Source organism: Periplaneta americana, chromosome 16 (assembly GCF_040183065.1).
Source record: "Periplaneta americana isolate PAMFEO1 chromosome 16, P.americana_PAMFEO1_priV1, whole genome shotgun sequence".
Classification (NCBI taxonomy): Eukaryota; Metazoa; Arthropoda; class Insecta; order Blattodea; family Blattidae; genus Periplaneta; species Periplaneta americana.
The window spans coordinates 167,338,868-167,361,774 of NC_091132.1; the positions used below are offsets into that span (position 1 = coordinate 167,338,868).

At 35.8% G+C, this 22,907-nt stretch overlaps 1 protein-coding gene across 6 annotated transcripts in view; it reads right to left on the bottom strand.

Annotated features, from left to right (window-relative positions):
* Nucleotides 1–22,907, bottom strand: part of LOC138691821 (zinc finger protein 723-like) — a 73,352-nt gene that overhangs the window by 27,962 nt on the left and 22,483 nt on the right. For 3 of the 6 annotated variants that reach the window (XM_069814299.1, XM_069814298.1, XM_069814297.1), the window contains one exon: nucleotides 477–2,510. In XM_069814299.1, the coding sequence (XP_069670400.1) occupies nucleotides 1,382–2,510 (1,129 nt within the window). In that variant the 3' untranslated portion in view covers nucleotides 477–1,381. Of the gene's footprint in view, nucleotides 1–476; nucleotides 2,511–4,596; nucleotides 4,680–6,693; nucleotides 6,928–13,181; nucleotides 13,280–18,840; nucleotides 19,042–20,654; nucleotides 20,948–22,907 lie in introns of those variants that run through there. The other 3 variants (XM_069814294.1, XM_069814292.1, XM_069814296.1) reach the window with 3 other exon arrangements.

The window sequence follows — 22,907 nt, forward strand, 5'->3', positions numbered from 1 at the left end:
AACATTTCTCATTAAAATGAATAAGCGAGATATTTCGATTTATTTAATTCAGGCCCCCTTATAACAGCAACTTTAAATAGAGTATTTTGAGTAATATATAACCTATAAAATCTAAGCTACAACAAACTTCATTTGTATTCCAATTTTCACATAAATCGATTCAACCACTATCGCGTGAAAATGTAACAAACATCGAGACAGACAGACATACAAAGAAAAATTTAAAAAAAGCGATTTTCGGTTTCAGGATGGATAATTATACATGTTAACACCAATTATTTTTGGAAAATCGAAAATTACCAGAAAAATTATGGATACAGTTTTATTAGTATGGATGAACGCTTATCTATTGCAATTATAAAAAAATTGCATTGGTGAAAACTTTTTTTGAGCAGTGTACACAATTCCGCGGAAACAGATAATGTAAAATTAAAACTGACACTTATTTCAAGCGCCTTAATATCAAACAAAATATATAGCCAATGTTATAAACATTTATTTTGTTAGAACATTTAGCAACGAACACTGAATTGTAGGAATTTACAAATTGTTTACAATTCAAAATTACAAATGTCAGATATTGTCCTGCAATATGAAGGGGTGAGAATGAGATAGTCCCAAGTCACACCTATAATAAAACGATAGTCTTTGTGAACTCATTTCTTACACGTGTGGAGAAGCTACCAGTAAAATATTGTGAAAATTACTCAACAAATGACGTAGCTATACGCAGAAATGACACCGCAACTAATAGTATTGGACTCTAAACATTTAATACTCGTTCTTGTAAAATGCCAGTGCGAATTAGGACAATATCACTCTCACCCCTTCACATATAATATGAAAAAAATATGTTATCAATCTTCTTCAGCTATCCTGTTTCGAATAAGTTGCGATGTATCCTTGCATGTGTATAAATTTTTCTCTCTCCATATGTAATTTATATATAAAATACAAATTATCTGTAGCCTGAGTGTAGGCGTATATGTCTCATTAGGTTTGCTTCGAGTGTGAAAAATTTTCCACAGTAATCACACTGCAAAGTCCTTTCGTCTGTGTGAAGGACAGAATGTGCTTTCAAATGTGAAGATTTGCAGAAACGATTTCCGCATTCATCGCATTTAAATGCTTTCTAATCTGTGTGTACGGGAAAGATCATACAGAATACGCGATATTGAGAAAGACATTGCACTGATATCACATGTGTATGGTTTTTCTATCTTGTGAATCGTGAATGAATCTTAAAAAACGCCACCTGTGTGAAACATTATTCACATTGATCACATTTGAATGGCATCTCCCCTTTGTGGATGGAGGAGTGATATTTTAGGGTTGCGTATTCTGAGAAAGACTTTCCACACATGTCGCACTTCAACGACCTCTACCTTGTATGTATGCGGGAATGAATTTTTAGAATCCGTGTTCCTGAGAAACACTTTCCACAAACATTGCATTTGAATGGCTTCTCCCCTGTGTGAACGTGGGAATGATATTTTAGGCTTCCGTAATCCTTGTAAGATTTTCCACACGTGTTACATTTCAAGGGTCTCTCCCCTGAATGTGTGCGAGAGTGATATTTTAGGGTAGCGGAATGTTTGAAAGATTTCCCACACATGTCGCATTTGAATGGCTTATCGCCTGTATGTATGCGGGAGTGACTGCTTAGGTTCCTATTTCCTGGGAAACACTTTCCACAGACATGGCATTTGAATGGCCTCTCACCTGTGTGAATTTGAGAATGAGTTTTAAGAGTTGTCAACCGTGAGAAAGATTTTCCACATATGTCGCACTCGAACGGCCTCTCACCGGTATGTATCCGGGAGTGAATTTTTAGAATCTCTCTTCCGGTGAAACACTTTCCACAGTCATCACATTTCAAAGGTCTCTCGCCGGTGTGAATGCGGGAATGATATTTTAGGCTTTTCAACTGTGAGAAAGATTTTCCACAGACGTCACATTTGAATGGCCTCTCCCCGGTGTGAATGCGGGAGTGATGTTTCAGGCATATCAACTGCGAGAAAGATTTTCCACACACGTCGCATTTGAATGGCTTCTCCCCTGTATGTACGCGAGAGTGAATTTTTAGATTCCATCTTCCTGAGAAACACTTTCCACAGACATCACATTTGAATGCCGTCTCACCTGTGTGAATTCGAGAATGATTTTTAAGACTTGTCAACTGTGAGGACTTTCCACACGGGTCCCATTTCAAAGGTTTCTTCCCTATGTGTATGCGGGAGTGACTTTTTAAATGTCCCGGACTTGAGAAACACTTTCCACAGATATCGCATTTCAGTGACTTTTTCAATGTATGAGTCTGTAAATGACGTTTCAGAGATTGAGCCGTTGCAAAAACCTCATTACAGATGTTACACTTATTAGACTCATGGCTTAACTTACAAGCAATTGAACTGTCAAGGTTGTAGCTGCAACACTGTGTTAATACGTCTTCATTACGAGAAATTACGTCGCATTCTGATGATCGGCTCTTTCTAACATTACTGGCATTGCTGAAATGAAAATTTAACACTCTAAACAACTGGTAAACTCAAAATAAATGGGCATTCATATAAAGACAGAGAAATCGAATCAATCGTAATTGAATGCTAAGTATTAATAGTACATTGTGAAACGAGCCTATAATGGTAGTAATTAAGACGCAAGTATGTTTGTTTATGAAACGAGCGCAAGCGAGTTTCCTTCATTTTGCTTAAGGATCTTTGAGCATCAGCAACTGTCACAGGAATTGTATAGAATATCCTAATGGCTATACAAATATTTGGAAACAATCTGTCCAGTTATAATTGCCTCAGACTATTTAGGAGATTCAAGGGTTTCAGTGGGGTTGGCCCTAAATTATAGGCATGAATTGATTTTAAATATTTCGACTCATCACTGATCTCTTTGTTAATGTCTTCATAATATTTTTCACGCAGTGTCTTCATTATTTGGAAATTCATATATGCCATTGATAGACGCATATGAGACGTAACTGTCCTCAAGGTAACAAGTGTCTACCTTAAATCTATGCAATTGAAAATATATATATATATATATATATATATATATATATATATATAAATTACTAAATTTCAGCATTTTTTCGTTATATTATGCGAATCCCTCAGGATAATCCTTCAAGTTTAGGGACATAACTATTTGCCTGGTTTGTATTTAGAAAATGCTCCTTCAATGATATGAGTGAAACATTTATCATTAGTCATTTGTTTTCAATAAGAAACTCGCAAATTCTATACCTCATTTTTGTATTTCAGTACCAATTTTTTTAATTTTGGACAACCCTGGAACCCAAACTATTTACATTTCTCAATTTTCCTCTCGGAATTATGCATATCATCTTAAGATCTCTTGATGAAAAAAAAAAATTTAATTTTTATGACAGTCATGCAAGATTTATTTTTCAAATTTGTTGAGTTTACATGGAATAACCCACTTATGCATTCTTCCAGGCAGCAGATATGTTGGGAACTGTGTGCCATAATTAGTGTAAATGTAAGTTCATGTATTGTGGGTCCCTATCACCATGGCATGGCACGTCCTCAGTTGCGGATTGAGGAGACGGCCTCCAGATATGGAGGATAGCTGTGAATATATTGAATAAGCAGTCGCGGACAGACGATGGGGGTTGGGCGAAGGGCTAACAACCCATCACCGTAAAAAACAGCTTGTTACGAATCCTTCAAATATTGGGCGAATCCAGAAATGCATATAGATTGTTAGTTGGGAGGCCAGAGGGAAAAAGACCTTTGGGAAGGCCGAGACGTAGATGGGAAATAATATTAAAACGGATTTGAGGGAGGAGGGTTATGATGATAGATTTTATTTTTTATTTTACTGGGTTATTTTACGACGCTTTATAAACATCTAGGTTATTTAATGTCTGAATGAAATGAAGGTGATAATGCCGGTGAAATAAATGCAGGGTCCAGCACCGAAAGTTACCCAGCATTTGCTCGTATTGGGTTGACGGAAAACCCCGGAAAAAACCTCAACCAGGTACCTTGCCCCGACAGGGATTCGAACCCGGGCCACCTGGTTTCGCAGCCAGACGTGCTGACCGTTACTCCACAGGTGTGGACATGATGATAGAGAATGGATTAATCTTGCTCAGGATAGGGACCAATGGCGGGCTTCTGTGTGGGCGACAATGAACCTCCGGGTTCCTTAAAAGCCAGTAAGTAAGTAAGTAAGTTCAGTGTAATTTATGGTAAATTATGGGTTTTTACCCTATCCGTAAGCATTCAAATTTCATAGTGACAGGTTCATTATTCTCTATATAGAAAAGTGGAGACGTCTTCCGGGCAAAACACATAACGAAATGGAGTGTACGGAAATGAAAAAACTTCTCAGTAGCAGAGTGGTAGAACACAGCCAAAAATCGTAATTAGTCAATTTTTCGAATTATAAGTTATATATGAAAGAATCTGTATATTGAGGTGTCGATATGGATAACCAAATCCATATATCAATAAAAACAGTATTATATAGCTACTCGAACATTTAAGTCCCCATACAATCATTAAAAGAAGCTGTCAAAGGTTGAAAGATGAACTGAAACATGCAAACTACACTCACCTATCAAGCAAAATTTTATCCTCGTTTGAAGATATTTCTACTTTGTCTTCCTGATGAAGTCTGTTCAGATCGAATGAGTCTTCCTGGAAAGGTGAGAAAATAATGAACACAGCTTTAACTGACCACACAGATGATCTGTTCTTTCAATATCAGAGCTGAACCTCAATCCTAATGATTACCATACAATTTTTTTAGTAATTTTATAATGACTTTTATATGAAATAGAACTCTTTTCTCCAAACTGTTTCCATATTCTTCCTTCAAGTGTACTTCCTTACATTCAGGCTATTTGTATGTATTAAAAAGCAATCAATTACTTATATTTAAGTGTTAATAGTGTACGCAAGATTTAAAATGGATTATTAGAAAAAATTCTAATAAAGTTTTAAAATTGAAAATATGTGCACATGGTGTAGAAAGTGCCTGCAGTTTGCGCAACCACATCATCTTACAATAATCCAGATAAACAAACAGGAAATTGAGATTTAAACATCACACATATTGCCAATACATCATAATTGAAAGATTTATTTCTCCAAAAGCAAACTCGCTATAACGAATTGCTCTTTTTGAAATAATATATTACAACAAAATCTTCTTTCCTCCACACATGCGAAATATAATTTGACCGTTACTATCAAATATGTCTAATATAGATTGTTCCATTGGATTCAGTAGATCCAGAATTCGAAATTTATCAAGATATGGAACTTGACGTATGTTGTCATTGTAGAAGAAGTTTGTAAGACATTTCATTGCAGATCAGAGTTCGAAAATTATGATTTTATAATGATAATAATAATAATAATAATAATAATAATAATAATCATAATAACAATGATAATCATGATGGTGGTCGAGCTGACGGTGGTGGTGGTGTTATTGATGATGGTAATAATAGTAATTTTTTAATATTATTATTATTTTTTTTTTAAGTTCTATAAGGTAAGAAATCTCTTTGCTGCTTCGTTTAGAATATAGTCCCACTGTACCCTACAATCACGAACAACTTTCCAGGTCTCATAATTTTTTAAAACTTATAGGTCCTCTTTGAGATTTTCTAAATATCTAAACCAAGGCTGATTTTACAATTGGAAAACTCACCGAAATAAGGGTGTAGCCAACATGTCTATAATACAGGTTTCACGAGAAAGAAAAATTATTTCAAGGGCAAATTTCCTTAGGTTTATATTTACTAGTAGAACCTTTTCACTAATCAGCATACATGTTTATTCAGCTATTGAATGCAATCATTAATTTTTATAAATAAATGCTTCAAAATTACTTTTTCTACCCAAGTCACATATTTCATTAATTTGATGTTACAACCATTCTTCAGGGAAGGTCTTCAATTATCCCAATAAATTAGAAAAAGAAATCGGAATATGGAACATGCATTCTGACAAAAAGAATTGTGAGTTAACAGCAGCTGAGGTACTGAAAAATGTGCCATTCTCTCAAATTTGTTTGTGACAGAATAAAACAACATCTTCATAATGTATACTGAAATACTATTTTCCTATAAACTTACTTGTTAACAAACTTCAATGACATTCAATCTTTTCCCGAATTTTAATAAATCATATCATCATCATCATCATCATCATCATCATCATCATCATCATCATCATCATCATCATCATCATCATCATCATCATCATCATCATCATCATCATCACTACCACCACCACCATCATCATCAACCATAGAGGTTTATAATATAAGCCCAGAAGGACTGTTATGGTCGACAAAAGTTTTAATAAACATATTTATGAGTTTAAATATCTCACTTGATGACTAGCATAGTAATTTCTACATCAATAGCAACAAACACATATTGTAAATTTGCAATAAAATCCTGATGCTAAGTTCTATTTTTTCCATGCATTCGAGATAATCCTTTCTGTTGTTCTCCTCAAATATGTATTTGCACAATATTATTTAATTTCATGTTCAAAAACGAGAGCAGATTAAGTTTAGAAACTATTGCAAAAAATAATAAAAGGAAAATCGATTAATATTTCCAGATTATTAATGCCTCCCTGTTATACTTAAATCACACTAGCTATATCTGCATAAAGATATTGAAACACTTACATCAACTTCAGATTTCACCATAGGAAAGGTAATGGACACAGGAGTACTTTCAACTTCAGACTTCACTATCGGAAAGCTAACAGGCTGTGGAGTGTCTTCATCTTCACATTTCATCATGCGAAAGCTAACAGGCTCTGGAGTGTCTTCAACTTTAACCTCAGATGTGAGATCATAACTGTGGTCCACACATTCTGTTTTGATGCCTGCCACTTGCAGATGCGATAAATCCCCTTCCTACAAAACATGAAGATGTCATGAATAAATAATTTAGCCAAGTTCAAATTGACTGCATTCGTAACAGCTATCAATCAGGTTCTGCATGGCAATCACTGGCTAATTATTTCAACAAAGGCAACAATTTAGAGAAGAAACTTACAGGTAGAAGAGATACGAGACTTTAGGGACTTGTGGAATGGTAGATAATTAGCCAGGTCTTCCATTCTAAAAATAATTTACATGCTGTAATATGAGTAAAAGAATCTAACTCATTATCTACACCATGTGAGTAGACGTCTTCTCGAATTCGATATTTTATTATCGGTACTGAAGACATAACCAAATTGGAATTATAAAAAAACATAGCAAAAGAAACAAACAATGGAAATATCCAACCTCAAGGTTCTTCATCATAGAGGAGGCAAAACTTTCGGCTTTTAAAATCCCCATAGGAATAATGTGATATACGAGGCGGTAAACCCAATTGACTTAAAGCAGATAATGCAATAATCTTCCTTAAATCATATTCAAAATTGTTCTTAAAGTAAGTTCCAAAAGGGTGTAGTAAGTAAACGGGAAGATACTTACAAACCATTTGTGTTGCATTGTATTCCCCATACTTCAATTACTTCTCAACATAATATCCACAAATGAAACGTGAATTTCCATCATGTTGTAAGTGCCGATACTGGGAGAATCTATTTTTTCACATATGAGTCATTCCATGTCAAATCAACAAATTGGCTGTGGCGCAACTTTTTCGGATACTGGTGAAAATTGTTCCAGTTATTAATTGGTATTGACTATGGGTACAGGCAAAGAATTTTGTGCGAAATCCTACTCATTTCTTTGATATGCACGTGTGTGTACAGTACTTCATCCCTCGATATTGGTGTGCGCCTATTCGGAAAAAAATCCATAACTTACAAACGACTCGAAATTTCTCTGTCAAAGTTAGTGACAATATATTCAAGAACATTTTGTACTATGTAGTGATACAACAGTGCAAAAAAAGTGTATATTATAATGTAAATAAAACAAAATATACAAAAATTGTGTCAATACTTTCATGTTGTATAGAAGATAAAGGCAAGGTGAAATAATAACGAAATATTAGTAGTAAAGACATTCAAACATTCTGTATGCATGGTGAAATTTTGAACTTGTATTTCGGCTCCCTTCCGTCTAGGCACGTGTGTACGTACATGCATGTTCAAACCTGCGCGGAGCAAGACTAAACATGTCTTGGAGGTGACGCGGCACTCCACTGTCAGTCTCGGGATATGCAAACTACAGTATTTGTCATACCTATGTACAGTAACGTTCACTTTCATAATTAAGTGGTATCATCAGTAAATCTATCATTAATTGTGGTAGCTGTGTGTTACCTTGTTTCGAGCTCGTCACAGCCGGGGCTGACATCACACCAGAATTAGCAACTAGACAAGTTACCAGACTAAGAACTGTTGGGTTATAGGTAAGTGAATTAAAACTGTGCGCCGTTATTTATAAAGTGCATATTTTACAGTAGTTTGACGTTAAGACATTTCTATTTCAGTGTATTTCACGGGTGACGCTAGAAGTAAGAAACTGTCCAAGGAAATGGATTCTTGTTCTGTAGGACAACTGACAGGTGATAGTTGTCACAAACTAACATATACCCAATCTATTGCCTTGTTGGACGTGAAAACCTTGCCTGATCAAGACAGACAATTATTGTGGTGCATACTGAGGAAACCGAAGTACATAGAGACTGTTTGTTATCATCATCTGAAGATATACTGCAGTGACAAATATACACATCTCTTTGGACGTAAATGTTGTGATCCATATAGTAGAAGACATAAGACTGTTATTAAGAAGGGTTTACGACAGATAACAGAAGACCTCGTCAACAGAAAGAAAAAACTCTCTCTTATACCTGGACAGTGTGTATGTACAAATTGCTATACAAGATTACAAAATAGTAGTGATGATTCCGATGAATCAATGGACGATCAGCCATTCTCAGTACCACCAGACGAAGAGCGAGAGTCAATAAATGTATCATTTTCACAAGTAGGAATATCACCCTTAAAGCAGAAGAGACTCAGCAGTGAACAAAAACATGCGCTAGGGAAGAGAAAGTTAGCACAAGCTTCATCAGCTATCAAAGGTAGACTGGAAAAAGCTCTTCAGGTTACATTAGATTCGAGTTCAAACAATTCAGAAAACGATTTGGTTGCTCTTGGTAGGGACTATAAGGACCTTCTTGACTGTGTTAAAAGTTCCTTACAAACGGCATTGACAGTTCAAGAGAAAATGCGACTAGTTACAGTTGCGCCACGAAGCTGGTCATTAAAGAAAGTAGCTCAGGAATTTGGAGTATCAGAGTATATTGTAAGAAAGGCGAGATCACGTGGTTTGTTCTTTGATATCACAAAAAAGACTGGCCATCCCGTGCCTGAGAACGTTAAGACAGCAGTAGTTGAATTTTATGAAGATGATGATTATAGTCGCGTATGTCCCGGAAAAAAGGACTTTGTGTCTGTAAAAAAGACTACAGCAGATTCTATTGTACGAGAGCAGGTGCAAAAGCGTTTAATATTGTGTAACTTGAAAGAATTGTACATATTATTCTGCGAGAAAAACCCCTCACTTTCTATTGGGTTTTCCAAATTTGCCGAGCTGCGTCCAAAACACTGTATACTGGCAGGTGCAAAAGGAACACATACAGTGTGCGTGTGTGCAATACACTAAAATGTAAGACTCGTGGTGCAAAGTTTAAAACACATACTGACAGTTCATGGAATGGATGAAAAAAGTCTCCTTCAAATGATGGTATGTTCTACACAAAATGAACCCTGTTCCTTATCAGGATGTGAAAAATGTCCTGGCCCTGGAAAAGCACGTGAATTCTTGCTGGAAAGTGAGGAAAGCATGCAGGACGTTGAATATAAACAGTGGGTGACAGTAGACCGATCTACATTGAAAACACTTGTTACACCATTCGAAGAATTCGTTGAAGAGCTCATTGATAAGATATGGGTAATTTATCGTCCTCATAGCTTCATTGCTCATAATCAGGCCCAATATTTGAAGCAGTGCAAAGAAACACTAAAGAAACACGAATGTGTAGTACTGGTTGATTTTTCCGAAAATTATACATTCATAGTTTAAGATGTGGTTCAAGGCTATCACTGGACAAATGACCAGGCGACACTCCACCCGTAGTTATTTATATGCACCAGGATGAAACACCAACCGTTCCCAAGCCCGTTTCTCTATGTATAATAAGTGACTGATGCATGTAACCAGTACTTTTTACCATTTCCAGAAAGTGTTAATTCAACACCTCAAAACATTAGATGACAATATGAAGAAAATTTTGTACTTTAGTGACGGAGCCGCATCTCAGTATAAAAACAGGAAGAATTTTGTTAATTTAGTTCATCATAAAAATGATTTTGGAATAGATGCAGAATGGAATTTTTTTGCCACAAGCCATGGGAAAAGCCCTTGTGACGCTATTGGTGGGAGAACGAAAAGACTAGCAACAAAAGCCAGCTTTCAGCGTCCATATATGGACCAAATTTTGTCGGCCAGAAATCTATACAAAATTGCAAATGAACATATTGCTGGAGTGAAATATTTTTATGTCAGTAAAGAAGACATTCGTCTCACGGAAGTGGAACTGATGGAACGATTTAATAACTCTGTACGAATTCCTGGTACAAGAGAAAACCACTCATATGTACCATTAGATAACAGACATTTGAGAGTTTCCAGAGTTTCAGTGTCATGTAAATTCGTTGATATATCTGTAATAAAGTAGGCCTGAATATGCAATAAAAATGTCATAGATCAGAGTCAGTAAAATTCATTGTCAATTATGCATGTCAATGATAGAAATGTTGTATCTCTTCCAAGAATAGAAAATACAAGCCAGTTTTTTTTGTATTGATAGTACAGATAATGAATAATCTCCTGTAAAAATTTCATAATGTTTTCCATGTGCCTTTTCACACAATAAATTAAAAAAAAATATTTGAAAAAATATATTTTGTTTTCATTTCAGCAAAGGTCGAACAGTAGATCAAGATGTCTCACAACTCAGAATTAGGCAATACAACACCACTATAACTGGAAGAAATTTCGTGAATTTCTCTGCAGTAGTTTGTCTGTAATTAATTTTTTTCCTTTCAGACAGAGCGTCAAGAATCTGTACATCCCAGCATACTCAAATGTACATTTCTCGAAAACTACTGTCCCATAGAACAAAATACTGTGTTTCCCTTCCTATGATACTGCAATAATTGTTCAGACTAAGTTTCACTCAAATTTCGAATTTGACCGCCACAGGTTTTCGGCGAAATTTGTTGATTTGAGATGGAATGACTCATATATCAGTTGCAGGTGCACTATTTGACAATATTACGGAAGGTTATGAAGAAAGTGCTGCTCCAAGTTATAAAGTAGTGCACTTTCAGGTTGCGCAAGTCACAACGTTGTATGTACTGTATGAAACTACTTTTGTTCCTACTGTAAACTTCACAAATTGGCACTTACAACGTTCTGGAAATACATGCTTCAATTATTGAGGCATTTATCGAGTCGTGGCATAAGTCTTTCTATCCCCTCATTGTAAAAATCGCCAGCCTGCGATGCAAACCACTCCCACACTGCTGTTTTCACTTCATCGTCGCCATGATCTTCCGTGTTGACATGGTTTATTTGAATTTCTGTTTCCTTGGTGATTGCAGTGTGCCTCAATTCCATGGACTGCTGCTTCGATTCAGGTGTCATGTGACACACCCAAGTCTCGTCACCTGTCACGATATGGTCAAGAAACTCATTGCCTTGCTCGCTGTAACGTGTGAGAAAGCTCAATGCACTGGAAGCTCGTTTAGTTTTGTGTTCCTTGGTGAGCATCTTGAGTACCCATCGTGAGCACAATTTTCGATATCGTAATCGATCTATCACAATTTTGTAGAGAACACTCCGCGACATTTGTGGAAAATTCAAGGAACACAAAGAAATAGTGAACCTCCTGTCCTCATGAATTTTTTTATCGACAGCACGCACCAAATAGTCATTGATCAAAGATGGCCTACCGGTATGCTGCTCGTCACGCACAGAGACGCGGCCATCGTTGAACTTCCTAATCCATCTCCTGACCATTCCATCACTAATGGCATCATCACTATACACCTCACAAAGTTGACGATGAATGTCAGCTGGTTTGATATTTCTCAAACTCAAGAAACAGATAACAGAGCGCATCTCACAGTCGGCGGGGTGCTCGATCACATTAAACATTTCAACTGATCACAACTAACCACACACGCGGACAGAAGCTCTGAAACTGCATGCACAGCTTGTCTGAGGACTGAAGAAGAAAACACGCATGCGCAAAATAACGATTGCAGCGATGCGACGGCTATAATTGAAAACGGAACTTACTTTAAGAACACGCCTCGTATTTCAAATTTAACTCTGTATGCTTCTCTCCGCCCCCCCCCCAAATCATCACTAGAAATTCAATACTGTTGCAGAAGATCAATGGAATAATATCTTTTGTACTACATGTATTTAGAATACAATAATAGCATGGAATATTTTAAGCCACTATAATAAAAGGGATTCGGTAATTCTGTAGAAAACTTGATCAATATGACGGACCACATCGAGAATCAGTGACAGGTTAAGTCTGGTTTTTTCAGGCTCTTGGTATGCCTAACAAAAAACGTAAAGGTATAAGCAAGACATACAAAAAAACCTGAACAACCAGACCTGAAGCCTCATCTCTGCTGATAAACATTTAACAACATGTTAAATATAACACGTTGAATTTGACAAGTACATGGATACTACAAGTCCCAATTCACTTAACATGTCACTGACGTCCTTTATATTGACAAACGTTTTCTACCGAATTACCACGGATTCTTTAGCAAAATCGAACCCACACACAGTATAAATCCACATCTCCATTGTGCAATGTTTTTAAAGCGGTATCACTTCTAATAATATTCTCCGCAAATAGTTGTAAGATTAATTGAATTCATGCTCTTCCTTTTAACCTGCGATACTAGTATCATTGTTATTAAAAAATAATTCGATTAATGCTTGGTTTGTTTTAAATCTACATTTACCCGTTTGGTTATTATCTTATCCATCAGCATTGGACTTCAGTAATAGAATCAGATGTCTACTCAGTATATGTCTAATTCCTTGCACATTGCAATTGATAGACAAACAAACAAAATACATAGAGAATCTTTTCAGTTTACCTCCGATAAAGTCGTATTCTCTTTTATTTCACATGTGTTATGTGGTTCTGAACCCAATAGGTCAACCACAGATTCCATCTTGATCCCATCCATCATAACTGAAAGAAAAGTTCCAATAACTGAAAGTGATTTACAGAAACTGAGCTGTGCAGGAGAACGCATTACAAGTTGGCATGAAATTCTCTGGTCGGCGAGAAAAGGCACAAGTCAAAAAGAATAATTTTTCAGGAGAGATTTTCTTTTTAATTTACTCTTAACTGAATATAAGCATAAGGGTGTAAATTATTTGACTTATTTGAACTGTTTTATCAGTAAAGCGAATTGAGTCAGTGAAGTTATGGTTTTACAGTGCAATGAAGAGTTCCGATCAGTGATAATTTATAGCGTCAATGAAATGTGTGCTATAGTGTCAGTGATATGTGTCCTAAAGTGTCAGTGAAAAGCGTCATAGTGCCACTACAGTGAGTGAGATGAGATTAAAGTGAAAGACTATTGAAACTTATGTAGGGTCTATACATATGTAGGTTGTATTGTAAAATTAGGTTATTTTATGTTCTATTATTAATTGTAATTTTTGTGTTAAATTGTATTGTGTATTCTTATAGTATTGTGTATATAATTGTATTGTGTATTCTATTCTTATTGTGTATTGTTTATATTGTGTATACCACTGCTACCAGATGCTTGCCCACTTGCAGAGTAAATAAATACATACACATAATAATGAAATTCATGTATGTTGGTTAAAGTAAGGCCCTTTTCAATTTAAAATACAAGAAATTTTATTATTTCAAAAATTAGAAAAAATACTAGACTTATGTGATTAGGTACAACACAAAAATCGACTTTTTTTACTTATGTGCCTTTTCCCACCGTCCAAAGAATTTTCATCTTAAATTAGTAAACATATCTCTACCTAGGGGGGCAAAGGTTAATTGGGATTTCCTTGTCTCCGATCTGGTCACGAACCATGATAGAACTGATATTTAACCCTTGCGGTGAATGTCAGTGCAGTCCGGAGGGCCTAATTAGTCAAATCCAGGCTCCTCACCTCCACGCTGGGATCTTTCTAAAATGCGAAACGGGAAGCTACAGCATTTATCTTTCCCAAGAAAAACTGCAAATAAGGCATGATGAGTGTTTTCACAGTAAAATATTCTGGACATAAACTATCCCCCTATATGGTTGGCCAATGACCCCTCGTTTTGAAAATATTGGCTATTGTTTGTGACATACTTCCGTTAGGTGCCTAATAGGGAAGCACTAGACTGTGTAACAGCGTAGCCCATATGGTTGGATGCTGAGTTGCTATCCACGCAACCTGAGTTCGAATCTTAACTGATCCTATATTTGTTTATCTTAATAATAATGATTAATATTGTGATCACAGTTATCTACTTATATACCCATATCATATTTCTCAATGTATAGAATGCTTCATCATGTTTTAAACAAATTACTAATTAACTAACATTGTATTGTAAAGGATAAACAATGAAATACTGCTCACGTAGGAAGGTAAGATGTGTCACTGGTGTGTGTTCTATTTGTGTAGCAGCTATTCCATTTCATTTTGTACCCGATTCATTATGATGTCATAAAAACACACAAAACATAGACATTTCCTGCACCATTCACAGCAAATGAAAGAAGATTGTCCACAGTCACACACATTTTTCCGCACTTCTGCTGCAAAACAGTATTCCTTCACATTCACAAACACTTCTCGTTCGTTTATCAATTTTGATGCATACCAAGCATATTTCAACGTGGGTTTGAATATAGGAACTGACAACTGAAAGTGAATTAAAGTAATAATAATAATAATAATAATAATAATAATAATAATAATAATAATAATAATATTAATATCAAGCTTTAAAAAATGAGAAGGCATTAGGATTCGAACTCAGGGTTGCCTGGATGACAACTCAGCATCCAACCATATGAGCTACGCTGTTACACAGTCTAATGCTTCCCTATTAGGCACCTAATGGAAGTATGTCACAAACAATAGCCAATATTTTCAAAACGAGGGGTCACTGGCCACCCATACCAGGTACGACTTTAAACAGTGTGTCTTATACTTTCTTCTCACACAATCTGATTTAATTCGGTGATATACAGAGCGTGTTATCTCCTTGTTAGTGCTAGTGCAAGTTTATATGCCACATAGTGGATTAGCAGGCGATGAGGTGGAGGAAAGCTATGACATGAAAGAAGAGATAGTTGAGGAGAAGAAGGGAGCATGCGTAATTATAATGGGCGACTGGAACACACTTGTAGGAGGACAAGATGGAAGAACAGTTGGAAAATATGGATTGGGAAAAAGAAATGATGGAGGAAAATATTTGGTGAACTTCTGTAAAAGAAATACAATGATTGTTGGAAATACATAATTCCAACAACATAAACGAAGAAGATATACATGGGAACACCCAAGAGACGAAAGGAGATAAGAGAGAGAGTGACAGACTATATCAGGCCTGCACAAGGTTTGCGCTCTCCAAGCCGGCTCACAGCTCATGAGCGGAATGCAGATATTAGCTGCGCTCTGAACAAGGGTGGACTGGAAGAAGGGTTGATGTTGTACAAAATGTACACAAACGAAAGTACTATTACGAGTGTTCATGAAATGAATTCCCGTTCAGTTTTTGCAAAACTATTTTGGAGTATCATTAATTAATAAAGAAATATTTTATTTTACAGAAATAATATAAATTCTATAGCTACTTAAATGTACAATATCATTTTGTTAGATTTTTATATATCAGTACATCAAAACGAGGTTTTATGCTGTTGGCAGCTGAAAGGAACAGTAGCCTACTGATCATAATGAAACATCAGTTACATATGTTCGATGACTGCTTTTATTAAAAGTTGATTAGGGCTATAGGAAAAAGTTGCTCACAAATAAAAATGTTGAGCCAAACACAGCAATCATTTTCACAGCCAGCCTGTGTAGTCGTGGATATTATTGCTTATGTTTAGTCTTGTAAAACACAACCAGGCTAGTAGTATTATTCAAACGATCTATAGCCCGTAGGTCACATTGAAGATCAGTAAGTTCGAGCTGTAAATCGTTAAATGTTATGTTTCGTCTTTTAGATTCCTCCATACTGTACTGTAGCAGTAGGTAAGCAACGTGAAAAAGGTACTGAGAATAGGCCTACACACTGCACTCCACTAGATAATTGAGTGGTCGTTTCCCTCTCCTCTACCTACAGCAAGTCTATGTCATTCTGATGTATCTTCCTCTCCGTTTCGGCAAGCGGTAAACACGGCTCTCCCACTCCGAAGGAGCGCGCGCGCTCATTGAAGGCTGTTTGTGCAGGTGTGGACTATATACTGTTACAGGAAAGATTCCGAAATTGCTTAAAAATGCGAAGACTTTACCAGGAGCGGATATTAACTCCGATCATGTCCTACTGATAGGCGAAGTAGATATTCGTCTGAAGAAGATAAGAGAGAGACAGGTGACGAAATAACTGAACATGGAAGAATAGAAGAACGAACAAGAGAGAAAAAAATATGATGTAAATTTTCAAGAGAAAGCCGCTACATTAGATTCCACACCTGGGAAGGGTAATGAGTACTGGACTCATTTAAAAAGTTTTATAGAGACAACAGCAGAAGAAACAATAGGATACACAGAAGGTGTGAGAATTAAGAAACCTTGGGTCACAGGGAAAATGTTGGAGAAGATGGAGGAGAGGAGAAAATGGAAAAATATCAACACAAAAGAAGGTACAAGAAACTACAGGGAACTCAACAACGAACTAAGTAGACAAACTGATAAAGCAAAAAAGACGGGATGAAAGAGAAATGTGAAGAAATAGAGGATCTAGAGAGAAAAGGAAGTAGAATGTTTGGACTTCACAAATAACAACAGGAAATTCATGTGGTTGATGGAGGACGACATCGGAAATGATACAAAAGACAAACAACGAATACTAAATAGATGGACGAAATATGTAGAAGAGTTATATGGCACAAAAAATCGTCCAGACGACTTAGCTATAGAAGACGAAAACATATGAAAAGACGAAAAAGATTCTCTATTTTAAGTGAAGAAGTTGAACTAGCGCTTAAGAAAATAAAGAATGGAAAAACAACAGGATTTGATGGAATCCCCAATGAATCAGTGAAATGCTTGGGTGAAGACAAGAACCAAATTCTATCATTATGCAACGAAATATATGAGAAAGGCGAATGGCCTGAAGATTTTACGGAGATAGTGTTGATTTCAATATCCCCAAGAAAAATAATGCCAAGAAATGTAACAAGTTCAGGACTATCAGTCTAACATCGCACTCGGCGAAGATTGTCTTGCGAATATTGAATCGACGTTTATATTCTAAGACGGAAGAACAGTTGGAAGAAGAGCAGTTTAGCTTCTGGAAGGGAAAAGGTAAGAGAGAGACAATTAGACTGCTACTGACAATCGGTGAAAGATACCTAGAGAAGAATAAAGAAGTGTATATATAGTCCCGTCACTCTAATTTCTGGCAGGCAATCGCGTTGCAGGTCAGCTACATTTAAACGTGTGCGTCTTGTGGTTCGCTTATGAAGACGTTATTCATTTCTTAAGGCTCGATAAATGCTTAATATAATCGCCCGCCATTTCGCCTCTTTCAGTGGCGTTCGCAGAAAGCACACGAAGACGTTATTTGCGGCTCAATTATTTGCTGAATTACAGTGCGTTTGATGTATTATCATAGGAGCTACGACATGATAATGTCTAACGGTGTGGTAGCTCGGCAACGAAAGAAGAAAAATGACGAATGATACTACCTACCTAGACGATATAGGGCCATCATTTCCTAAGACGTAAGCAACGAGGAGTCACGCCGGGAATAACAGCATCGCGACTATAATAATTGTTGACCTAAAAATGGTTTTGGACAGAGTGAATTGAAATTATCTGATAGGGATCCTAAAGAAAATTGGCGTGGATAGGAAAGGGAGAACATTGTTCAGTAATCTTTATATGAAACGAGCGAAAGTGAGGATAGGAGAAGAAATGTCACAAGAAAATGAAATTGGAAGAGGAAGTATATCAAGGATGTCCTTTATCAGCTAACCTGTTAAACATCTACTTGGAGGGTTTAGTAAAGAACTGTTTTCAGAACATGGGGGGGGGGGGGAGTGATATTGGAGGAAGTAGAATATAGTGCATAAGATTTGCTGATGATATGACGTTGTTAGCAGAAGAGGAACATTATGGGATAAAGATAAATGCAAATAAGACGAAGAGCACAGTCACACGAAGAAAAATATTACCATTATTAGGCCAAGCTTCGATATCCTTCACACTTTTCAAGAGTCTGACGTCTTATTTGCGTTTCGTTATGAGTTAGAAAGGTTAAATAAAGGGATAGCAAAGTTACATGAACCCCAAGTATGTTAGAAGACATGTGGGTTAGCTGAGGCGATATGTACTTACGTGACGTGAAGCCGAGGAATGTCAAAAGCTTTCAATAATGTAAGAACGATTTTTCTCCATGTAGCCCATTGTGAGAAGGTATCGAATCTTGGTCAATGTTACTTATGTCCCGCCCACTATAGAGACATAGGCCAATTTTACACATATTTAGTATAACTTGTTGCTTCTTTGACAGGTTAGGTTTGGTTAGTTTAGGTTTTTGTTATAGCCTACCTTGCATATACGATTATAGCGCAACATTGGCAGTGATAAAAGTGAAATATTCGTTCAGTGGGCGTTGGATACTCTACATTCCAACGAGCACAGAATACAATAGAGTAGACACTAGCATCTTAATACCATTGGACGGAGTGAAGCCGGTTTGATGGACCTGACGCGATCTTGTTGCTACCAAAACATTGCAAAATAGCTATTACGTTATACAATATCTTATGATAATAAGAATTCCATATGTCCCTAATTTCTTGTAGGATTCACACTTTCTTGTTTGTTTCGTAATACAAAATCGCTATGCACGTATTTTTTAGCAAAAATTACGAAACTGTCATCGATAAATCACATATTTAAATTGGCAGCTCTTCAAATTGCAGCATGGTATTTAATAGGTATTTAATAGTTAAACAAACAATAATGATAAAAAGGAAGATAACAATTTGACCTTATTTTGCTACTAGTCAAATAAAAATGCTACCCTATAATAATTACTTTTATAGGTTGATCCATTTGCTTCGATTTAATAATGAAACTTGCTTCTTAACGCAAATTATCATTCTCTTGCTTTTGCCAGTATTTCGTATAGATGTCCCGATTTTGTTTAGAGAAAAAATGGAATGCTCTTAACCATATAATATTTGATAGTCTCTTCGTTTATAGTATATAATTAGATTATAAGGCGAACAAAAGTGAAGTTTTATTACCAAGTGGGTGAAGTCAGTTCACGACCGAGTTAATGAAGCTACTAAGTCTGCAAAGCATAAGTCTGATTTCGTGATTATAAAAATTAATTACAATAATATTAATACAATATTTCTTTTTCTTCATCAAACGAATACGTGCATTCGGTTTAAAAGAAACCTCGGTACACCCGTTTTCTATAGCACTCGACACAAACTTCCAACATGGGTTGTTAGGTTAGCTTCGCTCGTAAATGCTAAGTCTGCAAAGCATGTCTGATTTCGTGATTATAAAAATTAATTACAATAATATTAATACACTATTTCTTTTTCTTCATCAAACGAATACGTGCATTCGGTTTAAGAGGAACTTCGGTACACCCGTTTTCTATTGCACTCGACACAAACTTCCAACATGGGTTGTTAGGTTAGCTTCGCTCGTAAATGCTAAGTCTGCAAAGCATGTCTGATTTCATGATTATAAAAATTAATTACAATAATATTAATACACTATTTATTTTTCATCAAACAAATACGTGCATTCGGTTGAAGAGAAACCTCGGTACACCCATTTTCTACAGCACGCGACACAAACTTCCAACTTGCGTTGTTAGGTTAGCTTCGCTCGTAAATGCTAAGTTTACAGAGCGTGTATGATTTAGTGATTATAAAAATTAATTACAGTAATATCAATACACTAATCCTTTCTCTTAATCAATCAAATACGTGAACAATACGAATCTAACCGACTAACCGAGGCTAAATCATTCATTATCTTACAGGTAATAAGTACATTTCACACATGCACATTTACCTGTGAAAAGTTATTCCAGGAATTTTTTTGAAAACCTGTTTGTGCAGCCATACGCAGTACATGTAGGAATATTGAAATTATTTCATTTATTAATTAAAACAACGATGCAACATCACAATCAACTGCCCATGTGCTAACCGGGAGCCCAATGTTTTGGTAGCATCATAATGGCGACGGTCTACAAAAGCGTCTTCACCTCCAAGCTGTTCATGTCTACTCTATGCATTCTGTGCTCGTTGCTACATTCACCCGAATCTTAACTTCAATTTATATACGATGCAGTCCATAAAATCTCTTAAAAATACACAATTACAACCCACCTCTTCCACAACTATACTTCAGCAAAACTAATCTCCAACTCTCTCAGCTATCGAAAGTGGAAACAATTAGCATCCAGCATCCACACAAAGCGCCAACCGTAGAGATCAATGATGCCGTGAATGTGATGGTAATTACTGCTCCTGAGATACTACTGTATCTATCGGTAACGGTGTAGTAAATATGCATCCATAGATAGTTAACCACCTTCGAGCATTAAATTAAATAGAGAGGGCGCTCAATGTTATTCTACCGGATGAATGTGGCACCAAAATAACAGCTCTCTCAGATCAGCTGATCTCGGGCAAAACATTACACAGTATGCTTACGAACAAGCAATATTTTGCAATGATTGCGGATATGACAGCATATCCTAGAATGTATTAAGATAAAAAAAAATGTTTCGGTAGATCCTAATTGAACAAGTGTCTTGTTTTAATGGCTTGTTTTATAATACAACATGAAATAACTTAAAGATAAGCCTGCTATAAATGTCTTATGTAAATGTGGGATACTTTTACTGTCGACGTTTTAATAAGGAAATTGCAGTTAGAAATTACTGAAAATGTATTAAGTGAGATTGAAACAAAGGAGTTGACAAAAGGAAGGACACTATTGTTTTTAAAAAATGTTTAATCATGGCAGTTTCTTTACGTCACTTGACAGTACTTTGCACTTCTTTCTCTGACAAGTGCCCTTCAATTGGGGAGACTGAAAACATAGGTTATGTAACTTTTATTGATTTGAAAACTATAACAGTGTGAGAAAGTAAAGTTGTATCTTACTGAAATATTAAATATAATAGCTTTGATTTTGTGATTAACATCTTGAGGGCTCTATCGAACCTTTTATTTTAGAAATTATTCGTAAGTTCGGCAAGTTTTAGTAAAACTGGAATGTAGGCCTAGGCCTACCTTGTATTTATATAATACTTTAATTTACAGATTAATAAAAAATATAATTATGTAAGCTCATAAAAAGGAATAGGTGACAAACTGGCAGCTACTTATACAAAGAGGTAGGCAAAGAACATGATTTTTCGCTCTTTCGCATAAAATGAATGTTTGAAAAAATGTAACGAAACATGTTAACCCATTATGTTTCAGAGTTTTAAAATTTCCTCGGTAATTATACCTACTGTAGATAACAATGAAACTGGATGTCTTGTAAATTATAATTAAATCCTCATAATAGGCCTTATAAGTAAATATATAATAATAATAATAATAATAATAATAATAATAATAATAATAAAAAAAATAATAATAATAATAATAATAATAGGTACTGTTCAAATGAAAGCTTACAAATGAAGTCATGACTAATTATTTATATAAAAACTAGAGGAAAATAATATTTCTACGTTTTTTCACATAAATTCGATATTTATACTGGAATAAAAACGATTTAAGTAACAGTGTAAGCCTAACATTTTTTTCATTTTTATGCATTGTATTCCGGTTTTGTTTCAAACCTGAGTAAAACTGCTCTTTAATCAATTCATGTCCTTATAAATCATCTAGCCTATTTTTTTTTACCCATAGTGGAACTGGAAGCTTCAGTCACTAGCTTTGTGCACTTCTGAACTGACTGAGTGTGACAAGAAAATAAAGAAAACTCCAACGCCGAAATTTATAGATAATTGAGCAGTACTTCGATGCCATTTTCTTGACAGTTTTGAACATTGGTGGCGCTGTAATTCAATTTTCGGCTAAACTAGCACTGAGGTAGTTCCCTTTGTACCCAGTTTATACACCTTGCACATTCGAATCTGAGACAGGTTAGGTTTGGTTAGTTCAGGCGTTTGTTATGCCTTGCATATACGATCAACTCCATATCCACAAAAAAAAAAAAAATCGTTCTAAATTAAACGATTTTCACTTCAGAAATCACGGGAACTACCTCAACGCTAGTTTCACCTAGATAACTGTTTCAGTTCATCCATAGACGTACAGCCAAGTTGGGAGGGAGACGAACGGATGCAATTATATGCCATTACTATTTTTAAAATTTAATAGGTCACTGTAGTTACTTTGTTGAAATAACTTGAGACCTATTGAAGATTCGATTGCAAAACTGAATCAAGAACACGAAATGGATAAGATAATTTGGTAACTTGAAGTAGGCCTAGGCCTATTTGTTTTTCTGTATTTGATTTCGTAAGCGTGATGATGCGCATTCAATAAACACACACAAATCTGCTCTTTTTTAAAGATAAATTGCTGGCAGTGAGGAAATCGTACATGGACTCAATT